The 25,689-nt window shown below is 56.8% G+C and overlaps 8 protein-coding genes across 8 annotated transcripts; 5 read left to right on the top strand and 3 right to left on the bottom strand.

The window, feature by feature from the left end:
- Window positions 1-262: 262 nt before the first annotated feature.
- SPRG_19840 (hypothetical protein) lies at window positions 263-1,216 on the top strand (the record flags this gene model as incomplete). Its single annotated transcript, XM_012343696.1, has 3 exons — window positions 263-356; window positions 410-713; window positions 769-1,216. The coding sequence occupies 3 exons, from the start codon at window positions 263-265 to the stop codon at window positions 1,214-1,216; spliced, it is 846 nt and encodes a 281-aa protein (XP_012199086.1).
- On the bottom strand, window positions 1,216-1,788 carry SPRG_05014 (hypothetical protein). Its single transcript, XM_012343525.1, has 3 exons — window positions 1,694-1,788; window positions 1,504-1,650; window positions 1,216-1,455 (listed from the first exon to the last, which is right to left on the bottom strand). The coding sequence occupies exons 1-3, from the start codon at window positions 1,721-1,723 to the stop codon at window positions 1,246-1,248; spliced, it is 387 nt and encodes a 128-aa protein (XP_012198915.1). The 5' UTR covers window positions 1,724-1,788; the 3' UTR covers window positions 1,216-1,245.
- A 559-nt stretch (window positions 1,789-2,347) lies between these two features.
- SPRG_19841 (hypothetical protein) lies at window positions 2,348-3,296 on the top strand (the record flags this gene model as incomplete). The annotated part of the gene is made up of 2 exons (XM_012343697.1): window positions 2,348-2,820; window positions 2,870-3,296. The coding sequence occupies 2 exons, from the start codon at window positions 2,348-2,350 to the stop codon at window positions 3,294-3,296; spliced, it is 900 nt and encodes a 299-aa protein (XP_012199087.1).
- Window positions 3,297-3,411: 115 nt separating this feature from the next.
- Window positions 3,412-4,358, bottom strand: SPRG_19842 (hypothetical protein; the record flags this gene model as incomplete). Its single annotated transcript, XM_012343698.1, has 5 exons — window positions 3,412-3,470; window positions 3,522-3,636; window positions 3,698-3,816; window positions 3,866-3,915; window positions 3,961-4,358. 5 exons carry the CDS (start codon window positions 4,356-4,358, stop codon window positions 3,412-3,414), a joined length of 741 nt encoding a protein of 246 aa, XP_012199088.1.
- Window positions 4,359-6,056: 1,698 nt separating this feature from the next.
- Window positions 6,057-6,967, top strand: SPRG_19843 (hypothetical protein; the record flags this gene model as incomplete). The annotated part of the gene is made up of 4 exons (XM_012343699.1): window positions 6,057-6,087; window positions 6,146-6,281; window positions 6,335-6,752; window positions 6,800-6,967. 4 exons carry the CDS (start codon window positions 6,057-6,059, stop codon window positions 6,965-6,967), a joined length of 753 nt encoding a protein of 250 aa, XP_012199089.1.
- Window positions 6,968-7,742: 775 nt separating this feature from the next.
- SPRG_05015 (ATP-dependent protease La) lies at window positions 7,743-10,808 on the top strand (the record flags this gene model as incomplete). The annotated part of the gene is made up of 12 exons (XM_012343526.1): window positions 7,743-8,027; window positions 8,082-8,266; window positions 8,314-8,524; window positions 8,570-8,838; window positions 8,890-9,158; window positions 9,210-9,276; window positions 9,333-9,791; window positions 9,843-10,013; window positions 10,070-10,176; window positions 10,225-10,322; window positions 10,379-10,506; window positions 10,562-10,808. The coding sequence occupies 12 exons, from the start codon at window positions 7,743-7,745 to the stop codon at window positions 10,806-10,808; spliced, it is 2,496 nt and encodes an 831-aa protein (XP_012198916.1).
- Window positions 10,809-10,896: 88 nt separating this feature from the next.
- On the bottom strand, window positions 10,897-15,013 carry SPRG_05016 (hypothetical protein; the record flags this gene model as incomplete). Its single annotated transcript, XM_012343527.1, has 1 exon — window positions 10,897-15,013. One exon carries the CDS (start codon window positions 15,011-15,013, stop codon window positions 10,940-10,942), a length of 4,074 nt encoding a protein of 1,357 aa, XP_012198917.1. The 3' UTR covers window positions 10,897-10,939.
- A 4,629-nt stretch (window positions 15,014-19,642) lies between these two features.
- SPRG_05017 (hypothetical protein) lies at window positions 19,643-23,775 on the top strand. Its single transcript, XM_012343528.1, has 3 exons — window positions 19,643-21,118; window positions 21,160-21,475; window positions 21,556-23,775. Exons 1-3 carry the CDS (start codon window positions 19,708-19,710, stop codon window positions 23,771-23,773), a joined length of 3,945 nt encoding a protein of 1,314 aa, XP_012198918.1. The 5' UTR covers window positions 19,643-19,707; the 3' UTR covers window positions 23,774-23,775.
- Window positions 23,776-25,689: the final 1,914 nt, after the last annotated feature.

A 25,689-nucleotide genomic window follows, 5' to 3' on the forward strand; every position in this document is an offset into this window, starting at 1 on the left:
TACATTACCGTATGTCATTTTTGCTCAAGGATCTTTACAATGTGTACAAACCATTGTACTTGACATTCTTGACGCGATTGTCAAGATTGACGACCAGATTGCCCTTTTTCAGAGTCCCATGCTGCAAAACAATAAAATCAATCTGCACCTGCCGTTCGACTATACCTCTCTTTTGTATGCCCTATGCAAATTAATAAAATGTACACGATTAAAATACTAAAAAAGAATTGCACACGTAGAAAAGCCAACGCAGAAAGGGACCATGCGTGTCGACCACGCTGCCTCGTGGCCGTATGCGCTGCTCTATGCGTACGTGTACCCGCTGCTCGTGTGGTTCTTTGCGTGGTCCGTCCAAGGTAGCTATAGCTCTGCTTGACAACGATGCCGATCACGTATACATACTATGCAGGCGACGAGCATCTGCCTGCGGACCCCACGCGCCGCATTCTCTTTGTGGGCTACCACTCGGACCACAACTGGGACATCATGATGATGAGCATGGCGATCAAAGATGCCATTGGCGAAGCGCCAATTGGGCTCTTGCACCGAACAATCATGCTCTTCCACCCGTGGCTGCGCCGCATGGGCTGCATTCCTGGGACCAAGGCCAACGCTCTCGCCGCGTACGAGCGTGGTCACCGCGCGTGCATTGTGCTTCCGGGCGGCGCCGAAGAGGCCGTCGCTGGCTTTGAGAATGCGTACAAGGTTGACTGGTATGACCCCTTCATCCCGCGCAAGAAAGTGGGCTGCAACGTCGTCTGCTTGTAGGAAGTCGACGTCGGGGCGCGCGCGCACCGGGTTTGCCAAGCTCGCAATCGCAGCCAACGCGGTGGTCGTGCCCGTCGTCATCCAGAACCAACAAGAAATGTGCTTCAACCCGATCTTCTTCCTCTGCAACGTCACGCGCCTCTCGCGTGCGTACGATTCGCTCATGCGCCTGCCGTACGGCATTGGCTGGACCTTCTGGCAGCTCAAGGGCGTGCTCTGGCTGACGCTCAACTGCGGCACAAGCATTCCACTACCAGTGCGAACAACGCTGCGCTTCGGGCCAGCACTCAAGCCGCGGAAGCATGAGTCGACCGCTGTCTTTGCCAAGCGCGTCGAGCGCAAATACGCCCAGCTCCTCACACGCGCCAACCCGGGCGGCCTCAACTATGCGCGTGCACTCGGCGATCGCTTCCATCGGCGTCGCGGCGCATCGAAAAAGTCCAGATAGATGCGAGTTTGAAAGCACGCCGTGTTGTCCTAAGGAGTCTTCTTCTCGTGCTTCATGCCGCCCTGGCACGTCGGCGACGGGCGTACAGTGTTGTTGGCCTCCCACTGCGACGGTGTCTTGCTCTGGATCGAGAGCGCGTGGACGCCGCCTTTCGTGAGCTCGTCGTCCAAGACCGCGTTGACCATGCGATGGCGCTGGAGAAGCGGCTTGCCCTCAAAGTGGTCCGAGACCACAATCACCTAGAATCGCATGCGGTGAGCGCGCCCATGGTTGGACGGAGCGCGGACCTTGAAGTGCGTCTCGGAGCCCTTGGGCACGTTGTGCATGTAGCTCTCGTTGAGCACTTGGAGGTGCGTCGGCGCAAAGGCCGCAGCCAGCTTGGTCTGGATCGCGCTAAAGATCGGGCCCTCGGTCGTCGACATCGTGCTCGCTCTCTAGGCCACGCACATAAGACACCATCGCCATCGTCCTTCCTACCGAGAAGGTTCGAACGAAGCTTGGCAGCATGGTCGACTGCCACCCAGAACAGTATATTTTGCTAACAGTATTCAAGACTTTTATACGACACTATTTAAAGTATGCAATGAAATCGTGTGAAAAGATACGCACTGTCGACACGACAGAGCGATCTGGCTGGCGTTGACAGCAACGAGTAGCCACAGCGACGCGGCGCCCTCAGCTGGCGGAAGCCGCGCGCGCTCGAGGGACGTCAAGAGTACACGACCACCGCATCCTTACGCCGCCATTGCGCTGTAGACAGGCTACTACCGAAATGGCCTTTCTTGACGTACTAGTAGGAGCGTCGCTCAGCGCTGCATGAATAGACTGCTGCATGCCACGGACAGCATCCCGTTGTATCGTCTTGTAGCACAGAGTGTACACTGAAGCCTGCGTCGCTGCTGAGAAAAACATGGATGGAGTGCACAAGTCGCAGCGCTTGTTGTCGGGGACCTGGCCTCTGCGATCGACGACGCGTGTCTGTCCGCTGATTGCTCAAGGAGCCCGATTAACGTGTCCGTATTAAAAGATCGCTGCTTTATAACCCGTCATGTCGCAGGTCACACTTGAAGTTTGTACTATTAGGGCGAAAGGGCGTCAAAGTGCAATTTCGCCGCTTCCGAGGACATCGCGATGGTCGACGCCACGGACCGCCCGCTCTACCACGACGTGACCAAGAACCCCGTGTACGCCTTTGTGTACCGCCACATTTACCCGCTCTTCGTCTCGTTTTACGCCTGGACCATCATCGGTTCGCGCACGCTCCTTATCTCGAGACAACGTTACCGTCGACGCTGTACTAGGGGCCGAGAACGTCCCGACAAAAAGGACGCACGCATTCTCTTTGTCGGCTACCACTCGAACCACAACTGGGACATCACGCTCACTGGCATCTCGGTGCGTCAGATCATGGACGAAGTGCCCGTCGGCCTCATGCACCGCACGCTGGTGACGTGCTGCCCTTGGCTCAAGGCCTTTGGCTGTATCCAGGGGACGCGCGCCAACGCGCTCGCGGCATACGAACGCGGCCACCGCGCGTGCATGGTCATTCCAGGTGGTGCCGAGGAGGCTCTCATGGGCCACGAGAATGCGTACACGGTCAATTGGTACTACTTCTTTTGTTTGGTGTGGCATCTCTGATGGAGTTTGTTGCAGGCAGTCGTCCAAGGGCCACTTGCGCAAAGGGTTTGCCGAGCTCGCAATCGACGCCAACGCCGTCATCATCCCCGTCGTGGTTGAAAACATGCAAGAGATGGTGTTCAACCCGCTCTTCTTCCTCCTCAACATCACGTACCTCTCCAAGGTATACGACTACTTGATCGCGCTCCCAGGCTACATTGGGTGGCTCTTTCTTCAACTCAAAATGTGGACATGGATGTGGACGGCGATGCTGCCCGTGCTTCCGATGCCAGTCAAGGCGTCCGTGATCTTTGGCAAGCCGCTGCGCCAAGACAAAGGCGAGTCCCCCGAGCAATATGCACTGCGCGTGAGCCACGAGTACGCGCGCTTGATGGCCGCGACGAACCCCGGCGGGCTCAACTACTCGCGGGCACTGCGTGCTCGGTTTGCCACCGTGCCATAAGTCAACCACACAACAGGACACCTTGCCATGAATTGTGAAAATATGATGCATCCACGCTCCTTGTCCGTCGTCGTCAATGTCGTCGAGCAAGTCTTATGGTCTGTGTTTTGCCGATCTAGTCGTCGTTCCCGAGGCCCAAGACGGTCAACATGCGCACGAAAATATTGATGATATCTACACGTGTTCATGAGCTGTTCCGACGACGACGACGCGATGCGACCGTACCGAGGAAGAGGTCGAGCGCGTGCCATACAAAGTCGTCTTCGCCGCAGATGGCGCGCTCAATCATGAGCTGCGTGTCGAGGATGACGAAGAGCGAGAAGAGCACGAGGCCGCCATACTATTCGCATCAAGCATGAATGCCTTGTTGCGAGCATACTACATGGAGGACGACGACGTACGAGGCTAAGGTAGACTAGAAAGGACTCGTGAAGAAAGAGGGTGGCGACACCGAGGACAAGCAGCACAAGCAACGCCGACACGAGAAGCCCGTAGAGAAAGAACGAAGCTCGGCGCGTGGCTAATTCAGCAACGATGCGATAGAACCACCAAGACCTTGCACCACGTACCAAAATACGCGCAGAGACTCATGGTGACAAAGATCAACGTCGTGCAGCCACTAAAGAAGAGTGAGTACACTGGCCACCACGGTAGGCGAGTGTACAAGGCGAGACCGACGAGAGCCGGGTCGAGGGCGAGGACACGCTGCACCAGGCTGCCGATGCTGGCGCCCATGGACGTGGCGAGAAGCATCGCACTTGTCAAGCGAAAGGCGAGCCACGCGGGCGGCGAGAACATGATGGCAAACAAAAGCGGCAACGTGATGGCGAGTCCCGTGATCGCGGGATCGACGGGCCAGCGCAAGTCGAGGAGAACGCCGATAGCAGCAAAGAGCACCATGAGTCCAAGCGTCGTGTAGACGCGAAGCAAGTGGCGACGCACGTGCGCGCTCACGTCACTTGCCTCCCACACGAGATCCCACGTGAGCTGCGGGCGCTTCGTGCCCATGTTCACGTCAGGATTAAGAAGCGCCGCTGTCAGGGGCGTTGGTTCCTTGGTCATGGCTCGTTTTTTTTAAGTGACGGTTGTAGTAGCCTGTTGTGAAACCGAAATGCATTCCTCAGCTACAATGTGTACATTCCAGAGCGGCCAATCGAATGTGTCGCGAGATTGTCAAGCAGCCCGAAACCACTACTATTAGTACAGTTTTGAGCAAGAAGGTCCGCCTTCCTGATGATTTCTTTCGCGCCAACGTTGCATTCTACGGTAAAGCAATGAATAATTTCTACGCTGCGTCGAAAGTATGGAGATATTGTACTCACCTTGGGCTCGACTGCCAACGCTTCGTGGTCCCCAAACCGAGAGGCGGCTTCGTGTCAAAGCCACCTCAGCTTTTCATTGCAACGACCCCGATGTTTATGTATTCATCGTCGCTGGAAACTAGCGTCAATATGCGCACGGAACACTGATCCGCGCATAGTAGGCGCCATTGGTACAAAGCGAGGCACGTGCCAGTGAAGAGGTCGAGCACCCAAACAAGAAACTTGCGCAGGTTTCTGAGAATGCAAAGACTTGTAGCGCACCACAGTAAGCGCACAAGATCGTGACGACAAAGATGAGCATATTGCAGCCACTACGCCACACAATTCCATGAGTGCCGGTCGGAGGGATGAATGCACCACAATTTCCATGGAATACGGCTTTGATGGCGTGGCCAAGAAAAGTGCAGCTTCGCAGTTGGAAATTCATGGACTAAGAGAAGAGCCAGATAGAGATAGCGCGGACGGGTGGAGAAGCTCTAAGCGCTAGTATTGCGTACTAGTACACTGTACAAGTGCCTTGCATTGGAATGACGTGGCAGCATGTCCGTTGATGGAAAACTACCATGAGGTACTGTAATAGCTTTTAGTGAATTGCTTTGACCCTTTCGCTTGCCAGTCTCGGTGCATGGATCTGGATGTCAACCGCCCGAACAGTTCATGGTAGATACTGCACCATGTGCCGCACGATCGTGCACGGCTGCTGGCTTTGCCATCGGACTCCCATCGAGGCTACCATCGTCTCGAAGGAATTGAGCTCTAACGTCGATAGGATGGTCTCTTGGACGCAGCCATGACCGAGTTGCTTGACCCTGTGCGCCGTTCATTTCTCATCCGACAGGGACAACATCGCCTTCAAATCCAAGACAACGACGCCCTCTCTCTGCCCGTCCTCAATTCAATGAATCATTCTATGTGTGGGCATGTAGAATTTCGCTGGACGAATCTCCATCGCATAGGCGGGGCTTTGAATGCCGGGTTGGCGCGCCGTTTTGTTGACTTTGGCTGTTGCACATGCTGCCTTGCTATGCTTCGCGCGGGAAATTTAAACACTCTCCCGCACAGTGTGGTGTCCACTCGCGGGACCGCAGCCAATCCGAGGCCTCCTGGCCGCTGACTGGTGGTAATTTGAACCAATCCAAGGGTTGTATTGGCGAGGAAGCGTCGCCGATTGGCGCAAAAGAAAGCCCGCGCAAGGCACCGATGCCCGATGCCCGCGCGCTTTGTGCCGCGGTTTCAGAACTGGCCCATTTGAACCGAACGGTTACGAAGCCCGGTTTGGTAGCCGTTGGATTTATTTTATTGCATACAAAGAGCGAGGTACATTGACGCGCCGGCTTGGATTGCCATCGCCGCGGCGCGGGCCGTTTGAACGCTTGAAATTCGAATCGACCGGCGAGGTGGCGAAGTCGGTCATTTCCCGATTGGCCCACCACCGACCATGCTCGTCATCTGCTTCGAAGGCTGCCACGGTGCGCCCGCGTCATGGCCGACGAACCAATGGCTCATGACATGTCCGATGGCCCATAGGCAGCGGCAAGACGTCGCTCTGCAAGGAAGTGAACAACATGGGCTTCCGCGTCCTCGACGAGAACTTCCTCGACATGCCGTCGCACTCGCTGCACCCGCAGTCGCTCTTCATGGAGACCAAGTGGGTCTGCGCCTGGTATGCGAGTCCGCCGCGCCATGACTCTAATGGCTCATCTGCGGCGCCGATAGGTTTGACCGCGTCTTGACGCTGGCGCGCCACGACCGCAACAAGAACCAGGTCTTCTTCGCGGACCGTTCGCCGTTTAGCGCTGTCTTTTACGCGACGCATGGCCACCTTCTCGACCAAGTCATCCGCGCGCAAATGAAGGAGGTCGCCGACTTTGCCAACGTCCAGTTCCTTACCGTGCATGTGAATGTCGAGAAGGAGCTTCTCTGGAGCCGCATCCAGCACCGCCTCCAGCTCGAGCCCGAGCGCGTGCGCTACGCCGAGCACAAGCGCTCCAAGATGGAAGACTGCCTTGCTTTCTACAACTCGTTCCCGTGGGACATGCAAGTGCACAACGATGCGACGTCGCTCCAGCATTTTGCGCAGAACGTCATCACGATGCTGCTCCAAAAGTTGCCGACCATGCAACTCGCTGTCCAGGTACCTTGACCACGAACATCGACATCATGACTCATGCGTGCGCGTAGGCGATGGCGGCGGAAAAGGATTGCTCGATGGGTGTCGAATTCGACCAAACCGACAGCGACTGCGAAAGCGAGATGACCGTCTCGTGCTACGACGACACGCCCATCAAGGAGCGTCTTGCGTCGGTCGCCGACGTCGAGCCGATTCGTTTCAACCTCGACATGGAGTAGATCGATGTGTATAGTCCCGTCCACGGTCGCGTTAGTAGTAGGTTTTTAATTATATATGGCCCATCCATGGCGCTTTCTGCATATATCGTTGTTGGTCTACAAAGCAGGTAATGGCCAGCAGCTACGGCCAGCATGATGGCAGGCTGGAGGCGCGTCGCCGCGAGAGGCTGGGCTGCCATCACCCATCACCAAGGGATCTGCACCGCACATCAAGATCCCAAGTATCTCCTAGTCCTACTGTGATGTGGCGTCGCTACAGCGCTCTCCGAATGCAGTCAGTCATCTCTCGGCACGAGAATGCTGCGCCCATGCTCTGTGGACTTCGTCGTCGTTCGTGCCATCGCCTTGCATCAAGGACTTTGCTCGACGATCGCTGGATCCCGCGCCAATTTTGCCGCACTGCGTTTATACGGCATGCGATTGGCTAAAAAGGAGCCAATCGTGTATCGCAAAGCCTCTTTGCCTGCGTTGGCAGCGTATTTAAATACAACGCAACAAATTGCACATACAAATAGCAAGACGATTGCGTGATCTTGGATTAAAATGCCATCTGATTGCAACGATGCTCCACCACAGTTATTCTGGTTTCACTCGAATTCATCAACTTCGAGAACAATCCCGATAGCATGCTGGCCGCGGGAATGAAGCGATGCTTGGGCCGCGCTTGACGACGGCCTACCGACGTCCATTCGCTCCATCGACGTCAGCCCTGTGGATGCGTGGGTTCTGCGATCGCCGAGGTACGCGCCCTTACGACGATGGGCGTTCCAACGACATGCAACGCGTAGGGGACGACGACGACGATGAGGACGACGACGAAGTGGTCGATGGGACGACCAAGTCGTCGACGATTGCGCCTGTGGGAGAGGGCGAGAACGCGCCCTTGGTACCCCACGTGCTCGTGCTCCCAACGCACAAGCGCCCGCTCTTTCCCGGCGTGATCTTGCCCATGACGATCACGAACCCCGAGGTGTCCAAGGCGCTCCAAGCGCTGCGGGACAGCGGCCAAAAGTACGTCGGTGTCTTCCTCAAGAAGGACGCGGCCAAGGCCGCCTCCAAGGTAGGATGGCGATACTACATGCATGGCATGGATTGGATCTCTGTCTGTGCGTAGGAAGAAATGGGGTACACGGGCCTTGCAAACCAGCAAGGCGAGGACTTGGTCACGACCCTCGATGACATCCATCATGTTGGCAATTATGCGCGCATCGACAACATGATTGGCTTTGAGAACAACCATGCGATGCAAATTCTGCTGACGGGGCAGCGCCGGATCACGATCGACGGGATCCACGACAGGTAGACGCCATAGCGCCGAGATGCATGTCATCTCATGGAAATGGTAGCGGTGTCAACCCGCTCCGCGTGGGCATCTCGCCGCTGACGAACCCGTCGTACGACAAGAAGAACAAGATGATCAAGGCCTACTCGAATGAAATTGTGGCGACGCTCCGCGAGATCGTGAAGCTCAACCCGCTCTTCAAGGAGCACATCCAGTACTTTAGCCAGCGCATCGATATCAACAACCCATTCTTGTTGGCGGATTTTGCGGCGTCGGTATGTCGATTTTCCTCGTTCCATGCGGATGCTCATGGCGCGTAGATCACGACGGCCGATGCGGAAGAGCTCCAGAGCGTCTTGGAAGAGATGGACTGCGAGCGTCGTCTGCAGAAGGCGCTCGAGCTCGTGACCAAGGAAACTGAGCTCTCGCGCGTCCAGCAGTCGATCAAGGAACAAGTGGAAGAGAAGGTGTCCAAGAACCAGCGCCAGTACCTCCTCATGGAACAACTCAAGACCATCAAGAAGGAACTCGGCATGGAGAAGGACGATAAGGATGCGATGCTCTCCAAGTTCCGCCAGCGTCTCGACGCGTTCTTGGTGCCGCTTCCGGAAGCCGGCGAAGGGACAACCGAGACCGATAGCAACTCGAAGCGTCAGAGTCACATTCCCGACGGTGTCCTCGAAGTCATCGAAGACGAAATGAACAAGCTCTCAATGCTGGAGAAAAACTCGTCCGAGTTCAACGTCACGCGCAACTACCTGGACTGGCTCACGCTTCTGCCGTGGGGCAAGTCGACGACCGAGAACTTTGACATTGTGGCGGCCAAGGCAATCTTGGACGCGGACCACTACGGTCTCGGCGACGTCAAGCAGCGCATCCTAGAGTTCATCGCTGTCTCCAAGCTGCTCGGTACCATTTATTTTTACCTCAATTCTAGTGTAAACCAATATGCATATGTAGGCCAAGTCCAAGGGCGCATTATTTGCCTTGTGGGCCCGCCGGGTGTCGGCAAGACCAGCATCGGCAAGTCGATTGCTTCGTCGTTGAACCGTGAATTTACCGTTTCTCGGTCGGCGGTCTTAGCGACGTGGCCGAAATTAAGGGTCATCGCCGGACGTACGTCGGCGCGATGCCGGGTAAGGTTATCCAGTGCCTGAAGACGACACAGAGCTCCAACCCGCTCATCCTCATTGATGAAATCGACAAGCTCGGTCGCGGTCACACGGGTGACCCGGCCTCGGCACTCCTCGAGCTTCTTGACCCGTCGCAAAACACGTCGTTTGTCGACCACTACTTGGACGTACCCGTGGATTTGTCCCGGGTCCTCTTTGTGTGCACGGCCAACGTCACCGACACGATCCCGGGGCCGCTCCTCGATCGTATGGAGGTCATTCGACTTTCGGGTTACGACGCCCCAGAGAAGGTTGCGATTGCCAAGCAGTATTTGGTGCCCAAGACGCTCGAAAAGAGTGGCTTGAAGAGCGAGCATGCCCCGGCGTCGTTGTCGCTCACGGACGACACCATTATGGATCTCGTCAAGCGGTGGGAAACACAATGTTACCAGGTGGCTCGTGACTCATGTGCTATCTGTAGGTACTGCCGGGAAGCCGGCGTGCGCAACCTAGAGCAGCACATTGAAAAGATTTTCCGCAAGGTCGCGCTCGAAGTCGTCGAAAACATGGCCAAGGACGAGAAGGACGTGAAGGACTATTGCATCACGCCTGATGGCCTCCAGAAATATGTGGGCCAGCCCCGATTTACCTCGTACAACCCACAGTTTCGCTTCAAACACAAGGTCTTACCAATCATGTCTCTTCTAGGGAGCGCATGTATGAAGCGTTGCAGCCTGGTGTTGTCATGGGTCTGGCGTGGACGGCCATGGGTGGCTCATCGTTGTACATCGAAACCACTACGGTGCAAACCAAGGGTGCGTTGTCGACTTGGCCGCACGCTTGTCCACACATGAGTTCTTTAGGCGGCAAGGGTTCGCTTGTCACGACGGGTCAAATGGGCAGCGTTATGGAAGAGAGCACGCGAATTGCGCACACGTATGCGCGCCACAAGCTCGAGCAGGTGCGCGACTACCCACATGTGTCACCACATCCTCACCATTATTGGTTGTGTTTTAGGTGGAGTCCGAGAACACCTTTTTTGAAGCCGATCTGCACTTGCACGTGCCAGAAGGGGCAACGCCCAAGGACGGTCCGTCGGCAGGCTGCACCATGGTGACGGCCCTGCTCTCGCTTGCGATGAACAAGTAAGTCGTACCAGGCCGGGACCATGCTACAAGAGCCCTAATATGATGCTCGTAGGCCTGTGAAATCCAATCTCGCCATGACGGGCGAGCTCTCGTTGACGGGCAAGGTGTTGCCGGTGGGCGGTATCAAGGAGAAGGTGATCGCGGCTCGGCGTGCCGATGTGACGACGATCGTCCTTCCAGCGGGCAACCGTAAGGACTACGATGAGCTGCCCGACTACCTCAAGGAAGGTCTCGACGTGCACTTTGCCAAGGTCTATGACGATGTGTTCAAAGTCGCGTTTGAGGACGCGGCACTGTAAACGGAGCTATAGAAGTCCAACCTTCCAATATCATCTAACGCACTTGCTCGTAGCGCCTCATTGGCGTGGTGATGCCAGCACACACACTGTTGGAAACACGTACAGGATATGTATTCATGAGCGGTCACGGCCTATCTCTTTTGGTGGTTGACGTAGCGCAGCGCAAGCAGCGCGAGGATGCGCCAGAGCAGGATGAAGCCAATGACCGCGAAAAAGTTGGCCCACCGGTCGTCGTAGTTCATCTCGTAGACCTTCTCGACATAGTCCTTGACGCGAATCTTCTTGGTGCCAAACTCGGCAAAGAGGCTCGGCGGAATGCCGTCCTCCGGCATGAACTTGCAGCCGATCTGGGTGTCGTCCGTGCACTTGGTAAACGTCTCGGCGACGAGGAGCGCGACCGAGTACTTGGGCGGCGTGATGTGGTAGAGCCAGCGGTAGCCGTTCGGGATCTGCGACGCGGGCGGGTTGTAGCCCATGAAGAGGAAGAAGATCGAGTTGAGGAGGACACCCATGAGCGCAGCAACGTCGACGCGGGGCATGCAGTACGACATGAGCTGACCAAAGTAGACGTTCATCAAGACGAGGAGCGAGAGGTTGAGGCCGTAAAAGAGGCACGCGCCGACCGATTCGTTGAGGCCCACGAACGGGTAGTAGATGATCGTAAAGACAAAGGTCGAGACCACGCAGTACGGGATCTCCACGAGCGTCGAGCCAATAAAGTACCAGAGCGCGTTGTACGTCTGCGAGGCGCGTTCGCGGTAGAACGACGCGCGTTCCTCCGAGGCGAGCGGCAGCACACTGTTGAACGAGATCAAACCAACGAAGAGCGACGTCATGAAGACCATGCCGACGCCACCGGTGGCGCCAATGTACGTCGCGTAGTCGACACCACGGTACACAAGACCAAAGAGGATTGCGAGCACGAGCGACATCATGGCACGCGTAAAATTGTAGGTGGGCGTGCGCCAGTACATGCGGAAGAAGCGCTGCGTGACCATCTTGAACTGCGTCGACGACGACGCCGCACGCTTCTTGCCAAACGTCAGCTCGGGCAACGTCGAGTGTGGCTGCGTATGGTGGACGAGCTCCTTGTCCATGATCGAGCGCTCGGACGAGTCGTTGAAGATGCGGACGTAGTCGTTGGGCGGCAAGTTGGTATGCTTGGCCTCGACACCGGCACCAATGACTTCGAGCATCCACGTCGCCGGGTTCGCACCCTCGACAAGCGGCGGCGTGTTGGGAATCGACTTGAAGTAGCTGATCATGTTGATCGCGTTCGCGCCGAGGTCGCCAAAGAAGACGGTCTCGCCACCGCGCTTGAGAAGGAGGAGCGAGTCAAACATCTCAAACACCTCGGTCGACGGCTGGTGGATCGTGCAGACGACGGTGCGACCTGTCGAGGCGATCTTGCGGATGCCCGTCATGATGATCTTGGCCGACCGAGCGTCGAGACCGGACGTCGGCTCGTCCAAGAAGAGGATGCTCGGCGCCGCCGCAAGCTCGACACCGATCGTCAGACGCTTCATCTGCTCGACCGACGCGCCACGAATGATCTTGTCGCCGAGGTTCTTCATGTCGAGGAGCTCAAGGCACTCTTCCGCAAACGCCATCTTCTCTTCCGTTGGGATCTCGTCCGACTGGCGGAGCATCGCGCTGAACTGGAACGCCTCGCGGAACGTCGCGCTCTCGCTGTGGATGTCCATCTGCTCGCAGTAGCCCGTCGCACGACGGATCGCGAGGTCCGTGGCTGCGTAGCCGTTGAGGAGGATCTGACCTTCGATCTTGCCGCCTGTTTTGCGACCGGCAATGACGTCCATCAAGGTGGTCTTGCCGGCGCCGGACGAGCCCATGAGCGCCGTGATCGTGCCGGGAAGAGCGTAGCCACTGATGCCCTTGAGTAGCTGCAAGTCGGGCTCGCCCTTGGTCGGGTTGGGCACCGAGTACCAGAGGTCCTTAAAGGCCATAACAACGGAGGGTGACAACGAGCTTGAGCCGGCGACATGTACGGCAACGTCATCCACCGCATTGCCGATATCTGTCGGCGTCTTGGGCGCCTTGACATACCCGTCACCGACATCGTCATCCTCTGCTTCGACCGTCACCACCGAGACATTCTCCGGCGCGTCGTAGCGCTTGTACTCGAGGGCGAGGTACGAGAGGCCGAGGAAGAGGACATAGATGGCTGCGAGGTAAATGGCGCCGTACCAGATCCAAGCAGTGTCCGTCTGGAGGCCAAACGTCTCGAGCATGACGTTGCCCATGGTGTCGTTCTTGAGCTTCATGTAGTCGACGCCCTTGTAGACCGGGACTTGGAACTCGGACGACGAGTACTGGTTGATCGAGAGCGCGCGCAAGCACCAGCTGAGCGGATTGATCCAGTAGATCCAGATAAAGTAGTCGGGCATGATGGACGGCGAGATGACAAAGCCCGCAAACAAGATGTAGAACAAGATCGACAGCATCGCCACGGGCTTGGCGACGTGCAAGTCCGGCGCAATCATGGCAATGAAGAAGAACCACGACGCGAACGACAAGTTGGTCAGAAAGAGCAGCAGCAAGTAGACGAAGAACGCGCCGACTTCCGACACAAAGCCCGTCATCCAGTACATGATGGCGCCAAACACCAAGGTCTCCCCCAAGGCGAACGGCACTTGGGTGAACGACTGGGCCAGAATGAACGACGAGGTCCGGAAAAAATTGGCGCCGCGCTGCTTGTAGTAAATGTTGCGTGCGTCCAGCGCCGCCGGCATGAGTGGCACTTGGCCGAGTGCGAGGAAGAGCACCGCCGTAAAGATGACACCAAGCACTACAAACGGGTTGGACGAGTCCACTTGGTAGAACGTCGACGCGTAGAGGAGACCCATGACCAGCACCATGATGAAGCGGCTCTTGACGAACGCCGTGTTGCGGAGGAAGACCTTGAGCTGACGCGCAATGAGCATCTTGGTGCTCTCCATGTACGGCACTTGAAACGCCGGCATCTCGGCCATGTGCTTGGCCGCGTCCGCGAGCAGCAGCGGGTGGTGCGGGCCTTCCAGGTGGCTCATCATCTCGGCAAAGATCGCCGACCGACGAAACACATCGGCGTAATCGCTGGGCGTGCGCGGCACCGACGTCGTCCCGTCGACGATGTACTGCGCCTGCTGCGGCGTGCCGAGGTCGAGCAGAAAGTCGGCCACGTCGCGCTTGGGCGGGCACTTGAAGCCGAGCGACTCGAAATACTCGAGAGCCAGCGACCGCGGACCGTGGTACATGACGTGGCCTTCGTTCATGAGAACCACTTCGTCAAAGAGGTTGTACAGCTCGGGTGAAGGTTGCAGCAGCGCAATCACAATCGTCTTCTTGAGCGACGCAGCCATACTCTTCTGCGACTTGACAATATCGAACGCAGCCGCCGAGTCGAGGCCCGTGCTGATCTCGTCCATGAACGAGACCTGCTTCATGCCAAACTCCATCTCGCCGACGGTCACACGCTTGCGCTCGCCGCCCGAGACACCGCGGAGCATCGCGTTGCCGACGATCGTGTCTTCGCAGATCTTGAGACCCATCTGGCGCGTGATAATGTCCGGGTAGACGTTGTAGAGCGACTGAATCACAGCCTTGGCTTGTGCGTTCTCTTCGGGCGAACCGTACTGGAGCGAGTCGAGGACGCGCTGAGGCACGGCGCCGCCGCCACTGCATGCGTGGGCAAACTCGAGCGTCTCCTTGACGGTCAAGGTCGGGTAGTGGAAGTCACGCTGGTTCATGTAGGCCGTGAACTGCGGCAGCTGCGCTTTGACGTCCTCGGACTTGGCGCCGTTGAACGTAATCTGGCCGCCCACCGTGATGTTCTTGTGCATGGGAAAGCGGCCCGAGAGGATCTTCATGAGCGACGATTTGCCCGAGCCGGGTTGGCCGAGGAGGAGCGTCGTCGTGCTGGGCTTGAAAACACCGGACATCGGGTGCAGCACATCTTTTCGGATCGAACGCTTCTTGCGAGCGAGGCCGCGCGCAATCTTCTTGACGTGGTTGAGTAACGTCGGGAGCTCATGGCCGTCCTTGGTGGCGACGGAGACATCGGCCGAAATGGAGAGGTCCTGGAAGCGGATTTCCATCTGCGGCATGGCCTTGCCCATTGACGTCTCGAGCTGCGCGGCCAGTGACGCATGGAAGGCGTCCGAGCCGTCCTGGAGAAAGGCGTCGGCCGACTGAGGCGATGGTGGCATGCTCGCGACCCGGTAAATTCAAAACTGCTTGAGGTCGCATCCGCTGTGATCTTTGTGGCATCGGCTTTGATCCCGTATATGTTGATGAAATCAATGGTTTTCATCAACAGGTAATCGATTGCTACTCGTTGTTTGATTTGCATTTAAGGGGGTGCTCCTGCAGCACATATTCAAACCTTCACTTGTATTGACTATAGGTGCGATGCCACATTGCTTCGGAGGCACCACCTTTACAATCGGCAATATCACTTTGTAGAGAGCATTGTAGGTATACCGGTACTGTGCGCAAGATCAATTGCGCGGGTTTGTTACGACCATATTGAGTGTCGCAGGTTTGGCAACGCAGATCCGAAAAGAACAACATGACGTGACCACTCTTGATCACGTTCGACGGATACCATAACAAGGGCGAGCTCGTGTGCCCAAGCCAATATTGATCGAGTTAGAAATATACTGGAGCCCAGGCTGCATTACCCCTTGCCTTAGGACGACAAAGATGTGGGTGATAGCATACTAGTACGCATTTTGGACTACGTAGTCAGTACCACACTCGTCGTTTGCCCACATCCTCGCCAATTTACCCTCGCCGTTTTGCACGCGTCGTTTCTCTTCTTGTTCTTGCAGGCTGGAAGCCGAGTGTGACCCAGATATTATGATAATCATACTGTACTGTCTCGGGCGTTGACAGGCTTCCATGTGCGTCAGTCCACAGACGAGCAATGCGAGGTTTCTCCTGTAGGCCTCCGTCAGTTGCCCCCACCCCCGTTGATCGCTGGATTTACAAACCTTCACATGGCCGGCGGTGCATCCTAGCACGAGGACGTATCGTGCTAGCTTCGCGTGCTGCATCGATGGTGCTCGCACGAGTACCGAGGAGAACGATCTGCAGTTCTGATAGCGTAATTAGTAGCCACTGCTACAATAGCTACTCTTTAGTAATCGTTGGGTTATTGTTGAAGGGCGCCGATTTTGACAGGATACAATGTAATTCCCACAGCTAATGCTGCTAATTCCCACCGAGCCGGTCGCATTCCAAGCGCAATGCGACGACCGCTTTGCTAACGAGCAGCGAGGCGTGTGGCCGGCCCATTTTGTCTTTTGTTTACTACGCTTTCCAATGTACGGATCAGCGGATAAGACGATATGTGAAATTTCACTCGCCGATGACTACAGTCATCATCATCAGTTCCGATGGCTGATCTGCTGTATCAGCACGACCAGCAATGAGTGGTACACGTTGAACCCGTGCGTCGTAATTTGTGGTCGTGGGGACGTCAGGATCGATACTAATATGCAGCGGTCGTGTCGATAGGTTCGCCGAGGTGCCCGGTCATTAGCATGGCACTAGTACGTCACAATATACGACCACACGACATGCAAGGTGATCGAGCCAACGAGGTCGCTTGTGCTTCTACACTTTCAGAGGCAGTGCAATTGCATTTCTGAGGCGGTACTATGCAGCCGTATGTTCATTCTCGATCATTTAACTTTTTTCGATATGGCGAAGCGAGAGGAGCGCGAGGAGGCGCCACAAGCAAATGAAGCCACTACCCGATTGTCGGTTTGAACGAATTCGTCGGTGCGTGCATTTTTACGGTCTCAACCTCTCGCTCTTGGTGCCGATGAACGTCTACTTAGTCCAGCTCATGTCATATGCCACGCCGAGCGTTGAAATCGCCGCACTCATGGGTGCCCTCCTCACCTCGATCTGTGTCGTCTTCATGGGCTACTGGTACAACCCGCCGTCATCGCAAATCCCGACCGACAACAAAATGGCTTCACTACATCACGCCAGCCATGTATTCGGGAGACGTTCACAAAGTACACGAACGACAACTGGCTCGAGTGCCAGATCATGCTGGAAGAAGGCGTTTCGCCGAGCCTCTTTAGTCGAGTTCGGCACCACGAAAAACACGTCCACCAGTGTGTCGAGCAGGTGTACAAGATAAAGTGATGACCGGTGGGCGATCTTTTGTGCGGTCATTAGCTTTATCTTGTTGTGTCGCGTCCTCGCTCTCCTTTCGCTGCACTACACCAACTCCCAAAAGAGATAGGTAAATGTATGACTGCTCGTGAATATATCAACGTGTTCCGCGTTATCTTCCTTACAAAGAGTTCGCATACGTAGTGCTACGCCTGAATGCGTGGGGAGTCAGCACCAGCACTTGGTCGTTGGGAGTGAGCTGCGCACGGAGAGATCCATCCCGTGGTTGACCCCACTCGCCGAGGGATAGCTCGATCGAGGTCTTACGCAGGCTCCTGTACTCGGACCACCCGACAGAGGAGTGCAAACCGGGGCGTGTTTTTAGAGAAAACGCCGCACGCGGCGAGGCCGGACGACTGGTGGCGGCGGCGGAGGGCCGGGAGGCGACGGGACTTCGTGAAGGCAGGGCGACCGCGCCCGCGGGGCGAAAGCACGGGAGGGCCGGCGACGTCTCATCTCCTTGACGGCCGCCAGGGACTCGACGGGCCTTGAATCGTCGAAGGGCATTGGGTGCTGAGCGCGCGAAGAGCGGCGCCATCGGCGCGGCCACCGACCGCTGCCAGCGACCAGCACTTACACAGCAATGGACGTAAGACACAGAGCACACAGCACGCCGGAGCGCGCCATGGCCCTGCGGGCGCCAGGTGCCCTTGGAATGGAGGCACCCAAATCCAGCCAAAAAAGAGATCCGACAACGCTCCAAAATTCCAACGCACACCTCCAGTACATTCTTCAACACATGTACGGTGTTCATTTCATCGCCGTGCACGCGCCGATAAAATAAGCGTGTGCATCCCAATTGCGTTGGTGTGCTAACCAGGGATGGCGAGTGAGTGGGCCGTGAATAGAGTACACTCACTCTGAGTGAGTGCCGATTCACTCAGCGGGGTGCCTGAGTGAGTGTGTGTGAGTGGGTTGAGTTAGTGTGTCTTGGCCCCACTTCGATTCCCCGCAGAAGATCTTTTTTCGCACATACTCCACGGAACGTCCTGGCTTCCAATTGTCGTGGCAACGCATGGCTGGGGGAGAGGAAGGAAATACCAATGCAGCGGAGGAACCATCACCGTTTCATGCCTCGAATCGACACCCTGTCGTCCAACACCAGCACCGCTACGACCGCCCCGACGCTTATTGCAATTACCGGCAAGTCGTCGTGGGTTTGGAAGCATTTTGGTAAGCTCGAGGAAGTCGCTTAGTCGATCGTCGTGTGCCGCGTGTTCCTCAAGTCGAAGCTACCACTCCGCGATTGTCGCGTCGCACTTCATGCGTCGAACTCATAGAATGCGATCCGACATGAAGCTTTCTCGACTTTCTCGAGCGCGTTCAATGCTGTGATCTTCCCGACAACTCGAAGGAGAAGGCTGCTCACAGAAACTGGGTGCATCTCTCGAAGATTTTTGACGTCCACCTCTGGTGGCGCAAAAACGGCTGCCACCATCGTTTCGTCGAGCGCCTTGCAGCTCGTGAGCTCGCGTGTCCGGACTCGAACGCCCTCCAGGAGCGCGTCTTCTCGCTCTGCAAGCTGATCAACTCGCCGTTGCGACAAAAACTCGGCAACGCCAAGTTCGAGATGCTTCTTGTGCTGGCATTCAACAAGAAGTTCATCCGCATGTGCTCAGATGACAGCTCCCTCGCCGAAACCCTCGGGTCGACAACGTACACGTCGCAAGCCACTGCAACGCTCATCAACTTCTTCGACCTCGACGCCAGCAGGCTGAGTCGGCTATCGACATTGCTGATACGCTTCGTTCGGCGGCGTTGGCCCCCGCCGAGAACACGCAACCGAAGAAGCGCAAGATTTGTACCGCTGAATAGGCATGAGTTAACTTTAAGTAGCTGAGTGCACTCACTATTGTCGTTTGCGAGTTGTGAGTGAGTGAGTACTCACTCACAACGGAAATGGGCCCCACTCGCCATCCCTGGTGCTAACGTACACTGCGATCCTGGATCTCACTGCTCGTCGTGCCACGTGTTGGCACGTGTTGGTGCGGGACGGAAATCGTGAAATGATTGCTCGGCGGGCGCGGGCGAGCAATCATCCATCGGTCCAACCTCCGTGATCTTGTCCGCTGCATGTCGCACATTTGCGGTACCACGATCATCCGAACCAAGGAGAAGCGCTGACGACGACACTGCAGCCTATGCTCAATTAGACGCCTGCCATGTCGACGTGGCTATCGGTGTCAACCAAGACGCGTGGGACTGATGCCCACACACCAAAATGCTGCGGCGCCATCGGAGCTACCAAGAACAAAATACCATCATTTGCAGAGCTACATCTTCAGTCCCACCGGTGTCTCGATGCCTTGTCGCAGGTCGCGTGATCTCAGAAACCGCCAACACCAACGCCGCGCTTTGCTGCCGGGCTTCAAGCCGGCACCCGTGGCTCGTACACAGTGTCTGCACTCGACTACTCGTCAAGTAATTGCGCTGCGTGGAGCCGTACAGTAAGCGCCACGGCGACTGCGTCGGAAAGCGACGCGCTGTATCGCAGGCTCTGTGTGCCGGCGACCATACAAATCTGCAGACGCTCCGCTTGGTTTATGCGATTGCATCATCAGAACGTACCGTCGTCAGTGCGCGGGTTGATGCAACCATGAGGTTTGCATCATAGTCGCTCCGAGTCGCAACGGGAACGACTATTGGAAACACCTTGTAGAAAAGATCACTTTGCATTTTACTCGCCGCGCCACATTGCCCTTCAAGTAGCATGCCACCATCGCCTCAGTCGGCCGACGCCTTTCTCCAGGACGGCTCGGACGCCTTCCACGCATCACTGGCTGCGCAGCTCGAGACGTCGATGGGCAAGGCCATGCCGCAGATGGAAATCCGCTTCCAGGACCTCTCCATTTCGGCCGATGTCTCCGTCGCCACCAAGGACGGCCATGAGCTCCCGACGTTACTCAACCACGTCAAGAAGATTGCGCGCGGCCTCGCTCGCAAGAAGCGTTCGATCCGAAAAGATGTGCTGCACCCGATGTCCGGTGTTTTCAAGCCCAGCACGACGACGCTCCTCCTCGGCCAACCCGGCTCGGGCAAATCGTCGCTCATGAAGATCCTCTCGGGTCGCTTTCCCATGCACAAGAACATCACGGTGGGCGGCAACGTCACGTACAACGGCGCCAAGTCCGAGGACGTCAAGGCGCAGCTGCCGCAGTTCACGGCCTACATGAACCAGCGCGACTTTCACTACCCGACCTTGACCGTCAAGGAGACGCTCGAGTTTGCCCATGCATGCAGTGGCGGTGCCGCCGTGCCTCAGCGCGTCCTCGACTCGCTGGAATACGGCTCGCCCGAAGAGAACGCACAAGCCAAGGCTGTGATTCAGTCGCTCTACAACGTCTACCCGGACATTATCACGCGCCAGATGGGTCTCAAGATCTGCGAAGACACGATCGTCGGCAACGCGATGCTCCGCGGTGTCTCGGGCGGCGAGCGCAAGCGTGTGACCGTCGGCGAGATGGAGTTTGGCATGAAGCAGGTCTCGTTCATGGACGAGATCAGCACGGGGCTCGACTCGGCGGCAACGTACGATATCGTCAAGTCGCAGAAAGGCATGGCCGAGTCGCTCAAGAAGACGATCGTGATTGCGCTGCTGCAGCCGTCGCCCGAAGTCTACAACCTCTTTGATGACGTCCTCCTCCTCAACGAAGGCCACGTCATGTACCACGGTCCGCGGTCGCTGGCTCTCGAGTATTTCGAGTCGCTCGGCTTCAAGTGCCCGCCCAAGCGTGACGTGGCGGACTTTCTGCTCGACCTTGGCACGCCGCAGCAGGCGCAGTACGTCGCCTCTGGTGCCTCGCTGGCAACGGTTCCTCGGTCGCCCAGCGAGTACGCAGAGCTCTTCCGCCAGTCGGCCATCTACAGTGCGATGATGAGCCACGTCAAAGGCCCGCATCACCCACTGCTTCTCGCGGCGTCCGAGAAGCACATGTCCGAGATGCCGGCGTACCAAGTGCCATACATGGAGAGCACCAAGATGCTCATTGCACGTCAGCTCAAGGTCTTTTTGCGCAACACGGCGTTCGTCAAGAGCCGTCTCTTCATGGTATTGCTGATGGGTCTTCTGTACTCGTCGACGTTCTACCAAGTCGACGCAGAGAACCCGGTCGTCGTCCTTGGTGTCATTTTCCAGTCGGTCTGGTTTTGGCCATGGGCCAAGTGCCCATGATGCCGGCGGTCTTGGAAGCGCGCGAGATCTACTACAAGCAGCGGTCGGCCAACTTTTTCCGGACCTCGTCGTTCATTCTGGCGCAGTCGTTCACCCAAGTGCCGTTCGCCTTGGGGGAGACCTTGGTGTTTGGTGCCATCATGTACTGGATGACGGGCTTTGTGTCGACGGCCGGCGCGTTCCTCACGTACCTTCTCATGCTCTTTCTAACCAGCTTATCGTTTGCCGCGTGGTTCTTCTTCCTCGCGGTCGTCTCGCCCGATCTCCATGTCGCCAAGCCGCTCTCGATGATGGCGATCCTTGTTTTGTCCTCTTTGCCGGCTTTGTCATCTCGCCGTCGATCATGCCCGACTACTTTATCTGGCTCTACTGGATCAACCCGCTCAGCTGGTGCGTGCGCGCACTGGCCATCAACCAGTACTCGTCGGCCGAGTTTCAGCAATCGACGTACAACGGCCGTGACTACCTCAAGCTGCGCGGTGACACCATGGGCAACTACATGCTCAAGACGTTTGGTCTCCAGACGGACACGATCTGGATATGGTACGGCGCCATCTACCTCGCGGCGTCCTACTTTGTCTACCTCGGTCTTTCGTACCTCGCCCTCGAGTACAAGCGCTACGACGCGCCCGAGAACGTCTCGGTGATGGTTGACGAAGAAGACGACACAGCCGACGCATACACCAAGGCACCCAAGACTCCAGCCAACGCTGTCGACGGACAAGTGGCAGTGCATGTCGCTGGCGCATCGTCGTCGTCCGCGCCAGTGGCACTCGCGTTCAAGGACCTCTGGTACTCGGTGCCCAACCCAACCAAGGGCGAGCCGGACCTCCAGCTGCTCAAGGGTATCAACGGCTACGCTCTTCCCGGCACGATCACGGCGCTCATGGGCTCGTCCGGCGCCGGCAAGACCACCTTGATGGACGTCATTGCCGGTCGCAAAACAGGCGGCAAGATCGAAGGTCAGATCCTCCTCAACGGCTACGCAGCCACGGACCTCGCGATCCGTCGTGCGACGGGCTACTGCGAGCAGATGGACATCCACAGCGAGAGCGCGACGTTCCGCGAGGCGTTCCAGTTCAGCGCGATGCTCCGCCAGTCGGACGAGATCCCAACGGAAGAGAAGATGGCGTTTGCGGAAGAGTGCCTTGAGCTCCTCGACATGAAGAACCTCGGCGACAAGATCATTCGTGGCGCGTCGGTCGAGCAGATGAAGCGTCTGACGATCGGTGTCGAGCTTGCGGCGGCGCCGAGCATCCTCTTCTTGGACGAGCCGACGTCCGGTCTCGACGCTCGGTCGGCCAAGATCATCATGACGGGCATCCGCAAGATCGCCTCGACAGGTCGCACCGTCGTCTGCACGATCCACCAGCCGTCGACCGAGGTGTTTGAGATGTTCGACTCGCTCCTCCTTCTCAAGCGCGGTGGCGAGACCGTCTTCTTTGGCGACCTCGGCACGAACGCGAGCCATTTGATCAGCTACTTCAAGTCGATTCCCAACACGCCGCCGCTTGTCGAGGGTGCGAACCCGGCGACGTGGATGCTCGAAGTCATTGGTGCCGGTGTCGAAGCCAAGAACACCAACTTGCCGCCCAACGACTACGTCCGCATCTTCAACGGCTCGAACGAACGCGGTCTTCTCGCGGCGGCGCTCGATCGCCACGCTGCGCCGCACCCGTCGCTGCCCGAGCTCACGTTTGGCAAGAAGCGTGCGGCGTCGTCGTCGACGCAGTTCAAGATGGTCACGCAGCGCTTCTTCCGCATGTACTGGCGCACGCCGTCGTACAACTACACGCGCGCGATGCTCTCGATCATCCTCGCGGTGCTCTTTGGTTTGGTCTACCGCGGTGTCGACTATGCGACGTACATTGGCGCCACCGGCGGCGTCGGCATGATCTTCATGACGTCGCTCTTCGTCGGTTTGATCTCGTTCAACAGTGTGCTGCCGCTCGCCTCGGAGGAACGCGCGTCGTTCTACCGCGAGCGCGCGTCGCAGACGTACAACGCGCTCTGGTACTTTGTCGGGTCGACGCTGGCCGAGATCCCGTACTGCCTCGTCACGACGTTTGCTTTCACCATCATCTTTTACCCGTTTGTTGGCTTGAACGAGTCGGTCGGCGCGTGCCTCTTTTACGGCCTCAACCTCTCGCTCCTCGTCTTGATGAACGTCTACTTTGGTCAGCTCATGTCGTACTGCATGCCCCGCGTCGACGTTGCTGCGCTCATGGGTGTCCTCCTCAACTCGGTATTCTTCCTCTTCATGGGCTTCAACCCGCCAGGGTCGCAGATCCCGAGCGGCTACCGCTGGTTGTATCACATCACACCGCATAAGTACTCGGTCGCACTTCTCGTCGCTGAGACGTTCGCCAAGTGCACGGACGGCAGCCAGCTCGGGTGCCAGATCATGCCCGAAGACGGTATTCCGCCAAGCTTGTCGGCGGCGCTCGGCACCAAGAACGTGACGGTCGCCAAGTACGTCGAGCACGTGTACGAGATGAAGTTTGACGATCGGTGGAGTAACTTCGGCGCGGTCATTGGCTTCATTTGCTTGTGGCGCATCCTCGCGCTGCTCTCGCTTCGCTATATCAACCACCAAAAGAGATAAGCAATTTTCGCAGCTTGATTCAGAAAATAATAAATAGATAAATTGTTTCTATATTATAGTGTTTGCAATGTTGCCAACTGGTGAGCCTCCTGGTGCAGTCGAATATAACAAACTGCGTTGTGGTCGCAGTTGGTTTGGCAAGCGCTGTCGGCCCACGGTGGTTCGTAGCATGAGCGGAGGTCGTTGAGGTTAGGGGAGGGGTAGGGTACGCAAAGCTTGGTCGTTTTGGTGCCGGAGGATTGCATGGTCGCTTGACACTCCGAATTGAAACACGTGAAAGCTTTAGCGTTGCCTTGTGACCCAATGTACCAGCTACTGGATAGACAGTAAATGCCAAAAGATTACGTCCATGTGACTGCTTTCCTCAACTTGGCACGACCGCGCACCAAAGCTGCCCAAAGGAGTGGTTTGGGCTTGCACTGACCCGCCTTGCCTTGCAATATATAGAAGGTGCGTCAGCGAGCTATCCGTAGGTCATAGATACGAGTGGTATATATTTACTTCATCGCCTTTTGCGTCAACGTCATGTTGACAACAACACTAAGTACTTATAGGTTGCACTTGACGACGTCGTCGCTGCCACGTATGCATCAGCGACCATGAAACTCATCGCTCTTGGCTCGACGTGCGTACTTCGGCACAAGGTTCGGCCTAGCGCGAAGGATATAACGCCGCTTTGGCGCCACGGCACAGGCATCGACGTCGGCGGAAGCCGGTGCAGAAGCCATCTTAGCGCGCCAACAGTGAGGGATATCGTATTATATACAAACAACCGGTACAAGTGAAGGATAGCGTGCAAGTATGGACTAGCATTATGCAATCACCAGTGCAGTTGGAACGCTATTTCTTCAAGCATTTTGGCGACGTCTTGTAGCGTTTTGGCCCTACCGCCCGTTGAGAGATGGCGAGAAACCATGCGAGAAACCGGTGCTACGAAACCAACCACACAACAGCATCGATGGCACCACGCTAGGCCAATGACACGGTTGATACTCCACACTCCTGCTCCTCCACCAATATGAGAAATCATTGCATTTGACCTGCAGCCGAACGGTCTCGGTGTCGAGGCTACTCGACGGCGATTGTGTTTTCTGCCATGGCGCGACACCAAGTGTTCACGTGAGGGATAGAGTGTAATTATGGACTAGTATTATAGCATGATGCAAGTTTATCTCTTTTGGTGGTTGATATAGCGCAGCGAGAGGAGTGCGAGGAGGCGCCAGAGCAAGATGAAGCCAATGACCGCGAAAAAGTTGGTCCACCGGTCGTCGTAGTTCATCTCGTAGACCTTCTCGACATAGTCCTTGACGCGAATCTTCTTGGTGCCAAACTCGGCAAAGAGGCTCGGCGGAATGCCGTCCTCCGGCATGAACTTGCAACCGATCTGGGTACCGTCCGTGCACTTGGCGAACGTCTCGGCGACGAGGAGCGCGACCGAGTACTTGGGCGGTGTGATGTGGTAGAGCCAGCGGTAGCCGTTCGGGATCTGCGACGCGGGCGGGTTGTAGCCCATGAAGAGGAAGAAGATCGAGTTGAGGAGGACACCCATGAGCGCAGCAACGTCGACGCGGGGCATGCAGTACGACATGAGCTGACCAAAGTAGACGTTCATCAAGACGAGGAGCGAGAGGTTGAGGCCGTAAAAGAGGCACGCGCCGACCGACTCGTTCAAGCCAACAAACGGGTAAAAGATGATGGTGAAAGCAAACGTCGTGACGAGGCAGTACGGGATCTCGGCCAGCGTCGACCCGACAAAGTACCAGAGCGCGTTGTACGTCTGCGACGCGCGCTCGCGGTAGAACGACGCGCGTTCCTCCGAGGCGAGCGGCAGCACACTGTTGAACGAGATCAAACCGACGAAGAGCGACGTCATGAAGGTCATGCCGACGCCGCCGGTGGCGCCAATGTACGTCGCA

This window comes from Saprolegnia parasitica, assembly GCF_000151545.1.
Source record: "Saprolegnia parasitica CBS 223.65 unplaced genomic scaffold supercont2.14, whole genome shotgun sequence".
NCBI classification, from domain to species: Eukaryota; Oomycota; class Saprolegniomycetes; order Saprolegniales; family Saprolegniaceae; genus Saprolegnia; species Saprolegnia parasitica.